We start from the raw sequence: 12,580 nt of genomic DNA on the forward strand, positions 1-12,580 counted from the left end.
TTATTTTAACATTATCCTGGTTTTGGTTTTGTTATATGTTTATAATTTATTTTTTAGGCTATGAAGTCATTATTAAAATCAGGAGATACAGAAAAGATAGTGTTTTTTGCTGGTGTATCAAGACAAAAAGAAATATATGTAATGGCTGCAAACTATTTGCAGTCTTTAGATTGGCAGAAAGATCCAGAAATTCTTAAAAATATCATTAGTTTTTATACTAAAGGATGTGCTCTTGAATCATTATCAACATTTTATGAGTCTTGCGCTTAGGTTTGTTTTTTTACTCTACAAAGAGAATTAAGGAAGAGTGGGGTGAGAATGTTTCCATGTTGTGTTTTTTTCCATAAAGTACCATAAAATTTGTGTTGAATTTATAGGGTTGGAGTGAACTTAGAAAAAAAAATTCATAATATATCATACCAATATGCATAATTTATTTATGCTAAGCAAAATGAAATATTTTAAAAGTCACTTTACTATTCTTATATTGTTTTAATTATAAATTAGTTTTTTTCTATAATAAAAAAACATGAACATTAAATAAATATTGAAATCTTATAAACATAAAAAAGTAATGTCTTTTCAGTTTTTGCTTTTTAACATAAAAAAATTTTTTTATAAAAATAAAAATAGAGTAAATTTAAACAGGGATGAATTTGGACAGCTTCCCATTTCATTCCATTGTCCCTGATATTTTAGGATTTGATACCAAGGAAACATCCAATAAAAACCTTTGTAAGGTTAATTACATATTCCAGTAAATATCTGTATCAAGTGGTTTTAAAATCCTATACATAGGATTTTTTACATTTTTCACATGTAAGATTGTTTTACATTTTATCATTTTACATTTACACACAATCTAACAATAAAAGTAGAAATAAATAAAGTAGGAAAAATACTTGAAATAAATAAAAATCAAACAGAAAGAATATTTTTACTCATTTCAAGTATTTTTTCTACTTCTACGGTTAGATTTTGTGTAAAATGAAATATAAAACAATTTTTGGATAAAAGTTTAGGAGATAATAACAACCACACTAGAGTGTTTAATTAACGGTTTGTTTTAAGAGGTTGTTCAACATGGCCATTTTTCACGAGGCTCCTAGTTAATTAATTATTTTTTTTATTTTATTATGTGATAAAATTTCATTATTATAAAGTTCTGCACTGTGACCGCCAGGTTCAGAGTCTCCCCGCACCCAATTCTTTTTTTGTTATTAAGAAATAAAACAGTAGTTAAATTAAGTAAGGGTATTGAGAACCTCCATAGAAATAGTTAAAATAAAAATTTTACACACTTTGACTTTTGATTAAAAGGGGTGGGGCGGTACATGGGTAATATTATTGAAGTTCATGTGTTTCACATAATTTTAGGAAAAAATAAAATTTATCAGATGCGTAAACCTATATTTACTCTATAATTGTGTATACTTATATTATAAATGTATTAAAAAGTGTTTGATCATATATTCTCTAGCAGATAACATAGCAAAAAAATTGATATAAAAAACTAACAAAATATAATAAATCGATTTAATGTGAACAAATATCTAGACTAAGCTTTAGAATTACATAAATAGTATTAAATTTTATCAATACTTAATCTTACATGCTATTAAAATACTTAAGAAGCAACACTTTTTGACACTATTGTCAAAATAGTGTTGCTCAATCAAGAGAACCAAGAATTCATTTTACTCCACAATCCAAAAGACTCTGTCCTTCACACCACAAACAACTATTTTTTCCAGCATGGTTTGTAATGCCAAACATTGAGTTGGCACACTTTAAATCAAATGCATAGGAATCCTAATATTTTGAAGATTAAGAGGATCAACTAATTTCTTGAGATATCTATTGTGTTCAGAAATTCCTTCTACAATAGCAACAATAAAACAGCGCTTCACTCCAGCATCATTAAGGTCAGGTTGGTTGCTAGTTTTATCATGTGGATTAAAAACATTCATTGTGACTTTTAAAAAACCTTGACCAGAATCCTCAGCAACCCTTATAATTGTTGAAAGAGGGTCAATATTTCTTTCGGTGATTATAACATGTATAAATTCATCAATATGCTTTATATAAACCATTGATTTATTAACTATATCACCAACTTCAAAAAATTCTTCTTCTTTACATAAAAAATGTTCATTCATTTCAGCTTTTAAAGTCTCTAATTTTTTAAATATATTTCCTTCGATACTACTTTGAAACCCAAGATTCTTTCTAAATATGGAACACATTTTTTTGGTTTGTCACTGGGATAGTTCTAAACATTTCACAAGCTTCATAATTGTTCCAAAATACACTTGATTTAATCTTACAGGATTACTTTTTTTGTCTGTAGTCCCAGCTACAATACTCAATGATATCCCATGAGTAGCAATTGTATATTTTTTACCTCTAAAAATATTTTCATTTTACATTTTAGTTCTTATGTTACTTGAAGCAACAGGTTCTGTACTTGTTGATCCCATCTCGACAAAGGTGAATAATTCCCGGCTTAACAATTCCACAACATATAAAACACATCCTTTCATTTTTATCTTTACTTAACTCAGAAGTAATAATTTTGTTATCTATTGATATTTCTAAAACATCTGAAGTTCTTCTGATAACTTGATGGTTTATCTAAACAAAAAAATTATTTCTCAATTCAGAATAATTTACTTTTTATGGTGTAGAGCAAAACTGAATTTTAATGACCTTGTAAATTAAAAAAGACTACTTAAATCCATTATTCTATTTATATAAAACTGTACAAACTAGTAATATAAATAGTATAACACATTATTTAGATAGCATTTTATATGCTAAAATAAGCTGCCTAAATAACTTTTCTTTCAAATTTATGGAGGTTCATTGAGACACAGTTCTTTCTTTTTACAAAATTATTAAAAACAAAATAAATTTAAGTAATTTAACACGTAGTCATAAATATAATTTTTAATTCAGTTTAATAACTAATCTGAAAAATTTCGTTTAGCCACTTATTAAGGTATTTTTTATCATTTTTTTCTAAACACTGAAGGTTTTTATAACAATTGCTACAAATTTTTTTTTTTTTTTTTTTTTGTTATTCACCTCCTCAAGGCCAAGAAGGCCACTACAGATGAGGAGGCTACTTGATAGTGGTTATAACCCTCTCTCAACTCTATAACTCCGAAACACGAATCTCGACGAACAAGGCCGCTGCGCGGAGAAACAAGTTGAGCGCGGTACTACCAGGGACGAGGTGGGGATCGAACTCGGAACCTCTTGCTTATGAAGCGAGCGCTTTACCACTACACCACTACCGCATAACTTTAGGATGGTTAAACTCTAATCATAGCTGTCCCAAATAAAAGTTTTTATTTTTACTTCAACAGCTTTGGTTATTTTATGAAGCTTTGATGACTTTTTACCAAAAGTTTTAAAACAAACAGCACATCTATTGCTGACTTCCATTTTATCATTATGTCGTTGTGCACCAGAGAATGTTTAAAAACAAAAACCGCCGACGAATGAAAGTTATTTTTTTGAAAATGGCGAATAATTACTATAACTTAAAAGTATTAATTTTATTTTTTGATTTTATACATTTTCCAATTAACTGGAGGTTTTAAGTAATCAATTATTTATTATTCTATATGTAACTAAGTTTCTTATTTATTATTCTATATGTAACTAAGTTTCTTCAACTTGTTTCTCCAAGCGGCGCCCTTGTTCGTCAAGTTTCGTGTTTCGGAGTTATAGGGTTGAGAGAGGGTTATGACCACAATTAAGTAGCCTCCTCGTCTGTAGTGTCCTTCTGGGCCTTGGGCAGGTGAATAACAAAGAAAAAAAAAAAAAAAAAGTATATATAAATTAAAATCTGATGTGGGGAGATTTTAAACCAGACGGTTACTGTGGTTGACAGTGTCTGGGGAGACATAATTGAAAAAAAATTTCAAGAATGTTATCCATTAGACATTGCTTGAGTTTCCTGGTAGCAAGTTTTTGTTTGAAGCTATTCCATCCATGGAGCTTCATTTGCTACTTGGGGTAGTGAATCATTTTGTCAAATAACAAAACATCACTGCATATTCCAATTCGACCTTATTATGGAGGGCATTTCAATAGTAATGATTGTATAAAGCTTTTTAGAGAGTTGTATAAAAAAGATGTTATCTTCCTGTCTCAGCCACACAAAAAGTACATGTTATTTTCCATCATGTACCACAATTAAAAAAAAAATTATCATTGGTTCATTTAGTAAACAACAACTCTATTCAATGTCAAGACACACTGGGTGAGATACAAAAGACATACTTCTCATCCTGATTTTTCAATAAATCAGGGATAATAAGTGGAAAATAGCCTCATTAAAAAATATGTAGTTCCCTAAAAAATTTCTTGAATTAGACACTGACAGGTAGATATTACCGTCTAAACTTTTATCTAAAAAAAATAATTTAGTAAAAGTCTTTAAAAACTTAAATATCTCTCACAGATAGTAATTTAAGATTTAAAAACTATATAAATAAAAATAAAAGCTGGCAATACATGAGTATTTACTATTAGTGATGTTTTTGAAGTTCAGGAAACTTGTTGAATTTTCATATATGGGATTTCATGCGGTAGTGGTAGAGCGCTTGCCTCATAAGCAAGAAATTTCGAGTTTGATCCTCATCACTTCCCTGGTGGTACCACGCTTAACTTGTTTCTCCACATGGCCTTTTTTGTCAAGGTTTGTGCTTGGAAGTTATATAGTTTGGAGAGGGTTGTAACCACAACTAAAGTAGCCACCCTGACTGTAGCGGCCTTCTAGGCCTTGAGGAGGTGAATTAACATAAAAAAGTATATACATATATTCACAAATAATTTGAAAAAAAAAAATTAACTCTTCTAAAATTCAAAAGCACAATAATATTATTTAGTGGACAGAAATTTATCACTAATAAATTTTTACGTTTAAATTTTCTCTTGAGATATTCCCATATATAAATGTACTATTATTCAGGTTGAGATAGACGAGTTTGAGAATTATGAAAAAGTGTTTGGTGCACTTACTGAAGCTTACAAGTGTCTTTCAAAAGCTAAACCAAAAAATGTTACAGTTCAAGAAGAAAAACTTGCATTAATCAAAACAAAATTAACTCTCATGAAAAAATATATACATGCGAGAAAGTGAGTTTTTTCAGCGTTATTATTATTATATATATATATATATATATATATATATATATATATATATATATATATATATATATATATATATATATATATATATATATATATGTATATATATATATATATAATTTGGTTGTGTTGTCAAAACTAAAAATTGCGTATTTTAGAGAGTATTCGAGCAATCCTGATGAAAGTGTCAGCTCTTGTGAATTGCTTTTAGAAGATCCGGATGTTAATGTAGCAGTACAAGTTAAACATATTTACGCTTTCTTAATAGAGCATTACGTTAATGTTCGTAACTATAAAAAAGTAAAAATAATATTTTATTAAGTGTTTTTTGTAGTTAATTTTATATTGCATTGTTTTGTAGAAGTTGTGATGTTCTTAATGTTGTAGGTGACGGTGTTAGTGTTATTGTCATTATTCTAGATTATTTTTTGTAATTTGTTAATAATATTATTGCCATGCACATCATAATATTTCTTTCGTTAAACTTCTAAAGTATTTATTAGGCATATCATTTAATGGAAGATTTTCGCAAGTGCTGTCCTTCCGTAAAACTCGAAAAAGTTATTTCTAAAGGGCATATTCAAAAAGTATATACAGAACTTAGAATTGCATTAAAATCAACTAAAGACAAAGAAATAGATAAAGAGCCAGAAGAAGAGATAGATGAAGAGGATGGATACATTTAGTTATAAAAACGTTTTTTTTAGGATTAAGTACATTGAGGGTTTGATTTTCTTTTCTCATAAAAATAACAGAAAATCAAATCCTCAATAGTTTTAGTTACGTTGATAAGCGCCCATACACGCCCTCGTACTTACACACAGCTTTACAAATTAAAAAAACTATAATTTATTTGTAAATTTTGTTGTAAATAAGAATATTCAGTAAAGATTTTTAAAACATTCAAAATATATAATATAGAAATACCAAGAAGCTTTTTTATACTTCACTGTCTCCTTATTTGGTTTGTGTCTGAAGTCAATTTAAATAAGCTTAATCGAATAGATTTAAATATGTTAAATTGACGTTATAAATTCAAAAAAAAGTTCTTGCTTTTGATGCAATATTCCAAATATTTTGAATAAGGTACGGTCTTACGTCCATAACATTATTTTAAATTTACATTCCGGGATTCCCGATGTGTATCAATGTACTTAAGGACATATTTATAAAATAAGTTATTCTTAAGGGGTATAAAAAATCGAAAAGTAAAATTTCTATTTTACCAGGTTCCAAACAAAATATTTCAAATCAACGATCATTATTGCTTCTCCTATAAGAGGAGCTATTTTGATAAGGATCGTTGAAAAATTCTTTTCAAAATCTCTTTTAATAGGAGCTATTTCAATAAGAATCGTTTGAAAAAAAAAAGTCGGAATATTTTGGAACCTGGTAAAATAAAAACTTTACTTTTTTAATTCCTTTAAAAGTTGTATATTATATTGTTAAAAATTGCGTATTTTTAACAGCGAAATATTACTTAAGTTTTTAATTGCGGAATATATCTTAAGCTTAAAATTAGGGAATGCAAATTTTGACGAAAATAAAAAAATCGGAATTCGGAATTAGAAATTAAACTTTTTCGAAATTCGGTCTAATTCTGAAAATATTTTAAATTTTTTTATGTCTATAAAATAAAATAAAAAATAACTTATTTGTGATAATTCATTGTTATTTATTGCATAAAAAAACTCTCTTTAAAAATAAAAATGAAATATAAAGTTATGCCAAATTCAATTAATACAGAAACATTCTAATATGGTATATCATTTAATAATAACAAATATAGAATTATTGTTTTATTTGCCTAAAATATGCCTTGAGGAAGCAGAGATCTTTTAAAGCTGCGCCTCCGAGTCTCGTGAATTAGGAGTGGATAAATTAAGATTATGGAAGAATTTACTTAACGAAATAAAAAATACTGAAGAAATTCGCAAAGAAAACTTAAATAAAGTAAAGGTTGCTTTAGTTATATTTATTTCAAAGGTGAAGAAAAAACTAAAACAATGTGGACGAAATTATGATACATTTATACAAAAAAGAAAATCGTTGGCTTCAAAGAAATCTTATGAACAATTAAAATAGCCATTTTGGTTCTGGAAGGCCCCATAAACAATGGAGTGTTCATGAAGAGCGAAGCAAAAAAATAAAAATAAAAGAACTTGCCACTGAACATCATTAAGTTTTATTTTTAGCTTCTGCAAAAAGTGCAAATGCTGCTGAAGAAAAAAAAAAGCCTCTATTTTAAAAAACAATATTTTTAATGTTTTAGAGAGGTTAGAAAAAGTTTATGAAACTTTGCTTAAAACCTTTCCATTAATATGAGTGTAGAGGAAGCTCTTGCGTTAAAAATGAACACTAATCTTAGCGATAAACAATATCAAATGATCAAAAACTCAGCTCTTGTACACAATGTACATATTTATCCTACCTTGCACGATACTTTCGAGGAAAAATTGAAATGCTATCCTGAGAATATACACTTTTCTGAAATTTCTGCAAAGTGTTCTATTTAAAGCATGTTAGATCACACTGTGAGCCTTTATGTTGACATGCCTAAAACTGGGTCTGGAAATACCAATGACGGCAATACTGCCAGAAGAGCATTTAAAAATAATGACGTTTTTTATGAAATTACTAAAGCTGATTGTGATATAACTGAAAGATTGCATAATATTCTCATAACCATATTTTGTTGATATCCTATTAATATCAATGAATTAGATTTATAGTGCACTGAAACAGCTAAACGTATAGTGAGTTTGTACGACTGGTATGTTATGCCTCCTACTGTACATAAACTGCTACAACATAGTTCTTCTATATCACATTAATTACCTTTGCCAATCGGGGTATATTCGGAAGATGCATCGGAGTGTTTAAATAAACAGATAAGAAATTCTAGACTTAAGCACGTGGCAAAAATATCAAGGTTAAACACAATGATGAATCAGATGCACTACCTTCTAGTAAGATCAGATCCAAAAGTATCTAGCATATCTTTTAGAAAACATAAGAGCTATCGAGGAAAACCGTTACCAGATGAAGTTATTAAATTAATTGTAATGTAAATAATAAAATAAATGTAACAAAATAGAGTTTTTTTTCTCTATATATCAACATCGTTTAAAAACCTTTTTTTTTTAAATATTAAGTAGCGCAATATATCAAAATAATGTGTTTGTCTTAAAGATTCTAAAACTTGAAGAAAAATTTTTTTGTGCGCGTATAGTCACCTTTAACGCGCGCATACGCGCGTTATACGCGTCGAAGCTGCGCGTAAATAAAAAGTTTATCAACAAATTTGAAATCTTTGACCCAAAAAATATTATTTCGATATAAAACATTATTTATTTACAATTTATGTCAAATTTTATCTAATTTTTGCCGTTTTTTGATCGTCCTGAGTCACTTTGCTCCGGTTCGATGAGCTCGTTCAATTTCTATTCCATTTAGTCCCAACTTCTTTGCTAAAAATAATTTATCTTTATCCTTAGTTTTATTCCATGTTTCTTTAACACTTTCTGGTAATCCGTCTATTCTTAAATTATTTCTTCCCGATCTATCTTTAAACTAAACATCGTACTAACCAATTTTTCTTTTTTGTGATATTTTGGTCTAATTTGTATAAACCATCATCAGACACGGCTGTTTCAAACCGAGCTTAACGGCTTCTTGTTATTTTTTGAAAATATTGACTTAAGGGGTGTTACTAAAACTTCTATAACTTTTAAAATATTAAAGATAATTTTGTTTTGTAAAAAGAATAAAAATACCAATAAAATGTTTCATCTTACGACATTTAATGCATTAGTAAAAAAACTTCTTTAAGTTTAAAAAAACGCGACAAATGATGAAGTTGGCTGAATTCAAGTAATTTGCTGTTACTTTTTATCAAAAAAAAATCAGAAAAATTTATTTCTGATAGTTATTCTCAAATATACCCATTGTTTGACCATTATAAAAACAAAAAAATCTTACTTAATTGTTTAAGGATAGCTAAAACAGACTTTATTGAGGTCTGAAAGCAAACCGCACTTTTCGCTAAGTTATGAAAAATGTAGTTAAAAGGATGATTAGCTGTTAAAAGAGTACATTTTTAAACCTAGGAGTTCTCGTTTTAGAAACTTATTTTCCTAAGCCAATAAGTTCATTGCATTGCAAAATAAAGCCAGATTTCGATTTTGGAATATGTAGTTAAAACATTTAAAGCTTAAGCATTTATTTTTTTCTGTGCATACAGTTCTAATAATATGGTGTTAAGTTGTTAATAAATAAACACTCACCAAGTCTAATAAAATAATTCATGACCAAATTTGAGTTTAAGTTTTTGAATTAACCTCGCTTTTGGTAGTATAATTATTTTATAGCACTTGAATCTATAGTCTCTTCTCTCAGTAAATAAAATGTTTGAATATACAAATAGCTAATTGAATTTTTTTGAAAATTTGTTTTTATTCCCATTAAAAACTGTTTTATAATCAGTTGGTTTACTGATAGGTTCTTTAAGTAGTTAACTATCTTTGTACATCCAATTGATATCAGATTCATACTCATGCTAAACCAGAAAAACAATTGCTCCACTCAAAATTTTGATAACGTTTACAAATTCTTAATTTATTGAACTAAATTTTTACACCAACTTGATATGAGATTTATATTCCATTCTTTAACCAGCGAGGAGGTATGTAGAGCAGAGGTACTGCAAAAGTAGAACTAACTTCTGGTGATAAACATCGAATGGATATGTAATATATCTATAAAAAAATGTTACATATAATGAAGGACAATACATTTTTTAAATTAAATACACAAACATACAAGATCATACCCAACCAACATACCAGTTGCTCTGATCACAAGTTAATATATAAAAGCTAGATTTTTACATACATTTGATGCAAGACTAGTATTCCATTCTTTAACCTGAGCAAAGGTATTGCATAGGTATATATAACTTCTGAAGATAGGAACAAAATGGGCACCTACCTAATATATAAAATCAATATATTAAAAAATAATATTTTAAACTAACATTACACAAATATTAGAACAGAATAAAATTATCTTATATATAAATTAAAGATCTCATATAATTTATCTTACTTGTAAATAGTTTTTTTTGTTGTTGTTGCTGTTTTTAATTTTTTAAATATTTTAACTAAATTTGATGACCACAAACAAGACAAAGACCTTGTCTATAAAATGAACTTTCGCCACGCTCAGAACACACAACACACTTTCTCACCTTAGAGGCTTGAAGCTTCCTATCAGCTTTGCTGTGCAATTCAAAGCGTTTTAAAACAAGATGCAGCTTCTGCTCCTGATTTCTTACTGAATGCAACTGTCTTAATTCCTTATTTACGCTATTATGCATACACTCTCCCTCCTCTTCACTTAGCAACCCAATAGTTTTATGGAATTTTACAAATAGTGGCACATTAAAAATAAGTTTGCATTTTTCGTGTGATACTTTCATTTGTAATGCAAGCATGAAACTCAATAGTAAATAAATAAGTATGTTAATGTGAGTAAAATTATACATGTTTATAGATTATAAAATGCGTTTATGTTTTAAAAGTGGTTTTAATTTGGATTGTGTAGAGTAAGATTGTTATCCTTGCCAGTAAAGCAGTGTTTCTAAGTTGTAGTGTTACTTGACAGCATTTTTTGCTAAATGGTCTCAACTTCTATTAATTATTTTTTACACTTGAACTAAGAAACTTATAACTAAGTTTGAATCTTAAATATTATAATTATTATAATTAATTATCAAAATCAAAATGAAAAAAATTAGTTAAACTACATATCTTTATTCTTTATTATTTTTTAAGTTACTAACTTGTAAACAACATGGACTTTTTGTATTTTTTGTAACTAACTTGTAAACAACATAGACAAATCACTTTCTAAATCTGAACAAGCTAATAATCAAAGGAATATAAAAGCAAGTTTAGATCGTCTAGCTGCAGCATGCCTGCCTAACTTAGAATAAGGTTTAATATTTCCTAACTTAATGTAAGTATATTTTTTACTAACTATTGGCTTTTTAACTGATATATTCTGTGGATTACTTAATTTAAACCCACAAAATAATTCAGAGGAACCAATGTTGTCGTAGTCTAAATAAGAATCAACCACAACTAAATCCTTATCGCTACTAGCAAAACATTTGCAAATTTGGCAACTGTTCTGGCTTAAATCATAATTTTTGCAATTTTTTTTTCAATATTAATTATTTTTAGCAATCTTACATTTTTGGCACGAGCAGGTGCAAATTTACGCTGTGCTGTTTTAATTTTTTTTTAAAAAAAAGTTGGAACTGCTCCTCCTGTTTTAGCCTAATACTCATAGTCTCTAATTGAGAACTTAATGAGTTACTATGTGTGTTGAGAGCCCTATTTTTAAAATTTAAATCTGTAATTTCAGCTTCCAACTTAAATACTTGCATCTTAAATTTTTCTATTTGCTCCATACTTGTGTGTTGAGAGCCCTATTTTTAGAATTTAAATCTGTAATTTCAGCTTCCAACTTAAATACTTGCATTTTAAATTTTTCTATTTGCTCCATACTTGTTTTATTTTCAGAAGTTAATTGATCAATTTGATTCAGTAGCTCCTGACTGTTATTTAAAGTGAAAAAGTCATCTGCATCTGCTGATTTTTTTTTTTTTTTTTGGTGGAGCTTGCGACAGTTGCATTTTAAAAAATTTTTCATTTTTTATAGCTTTAAAATTTTTTTTATATTTTTTTTTTGGCGTGTTAACTTTAGGCACATTTTATCAAACTCGTCATGACTAGGCATATCAAAATCAATTGGCAAAAAAAAACTCATAAAACTAAATAAATCACCTCTCATTTTAAAGACTGTCATTAAAATGGAAATGACATTGTTACTGATCTTATCTGTCCTAATTAATCGCTTAACAAAAGGAAAGTTACACCTATCTTCCCAACCATTTTTCCATCCAATATGTTGTTTTAGAATTTCCCTCTCAGTTGAATACATTGTTATCAAAATAATATTGACTTATTAATAAATATAATAAAAACAAATAAAATAATATTAATTAACAAATATATGCACTAGATAAAAGTGGATTTAACAACTTATCTGATATTAGTTTGATAATCCAAAGAGAAAAATTCCGCGTAACTTTGTTTACTTTTATACTTCAAAAATTGACTCGCCGAAACAGTTGTTTGAAGAATATTCGTTGATAAATAGTTTGGGACGTAACGCATAAAGGTTACGTCATCGCAAAAAAACGTCAACACAAATGTACGCCTAAAACTAACAAGATTAGTTGTAAAACATTTTGAAAACATATTTCATAACATAGCTGAAGGCACGTAAAATAATTTTTTTATTTTCATTTGCATAAAAGGTTGAAATTTCATTAACTTACGTCATCCAT

At 27.9% G+C, this 12,580-nt stretch overlaps 1 protein-coding gene and 1 long non-coding RNA gene across 4 annotated transcripts; one reads left to right on the plus strand and one right to left on the minus strand.

The window, feature by feature from the left end:
• Positions 1–37: 37 nt before the first annotated feature.
• Positions 38–6,078, plus strand: LOC136084376 (intraflagellar transport protein 140 homolog). The gene is made up of 4 exons (XM_065804392.1): positions 38–270; positions 4,985–5,151; positions 5,322–5,463; positions 5,667–6,078. Exons 2-4 carry the CDS (start codon positions 5,126–5,128, stop codon positions 5,847–5,849), a joined length of 351 nt encoding a protein of 116 aa, XP_065660464.1. The 5' UTR covers positions 38–270; positions 4,985–5,125; the 3' UTR covers positions 5,850–6,078.
• A 3,520-nt stretch (positions 6,079–9,598) lies between these two features.
• Positions 9,599–10,611, minus strand: LOC136083993 (uncharacterized). Of its 3 annotated transcripts, none has more exons than XR_010640272.1 (2): positions 10,057–10,611; positions 9,599–9,920 (listed from the first exon to the last, which is right to left on the minus strand). It is a non-coding gene; the product is annotated as an uncharacterized LOC136083993 (long non-coding RNA). The 3 variants fall into 3 exon arrangements; XR_010640271.1 differs by having other exon boundaries at positions 10,008–10,611; XR_010640273.1 differs by having other exon boundaries at positions 9,995–10,611.
• Between the last annotated feature and the right edge of the window lie 1,969 nt (positions 10,612–12,580).

Source organism: Hydra vulgaris, chromosome 08, assembly GCF_038396675.1.
Source record: "Hydra vulgaris chromosome 08, alternate assembly HydraT2T_AEP".
In the NCBI taxonomy this organism is placed as follows: domain Eukaryota; kingdom Metazoa; phylum Cnidaria; class Hydrozoa; order Anthoathecata; family Hydridae; genus Hydra; species Hydra vulgaris.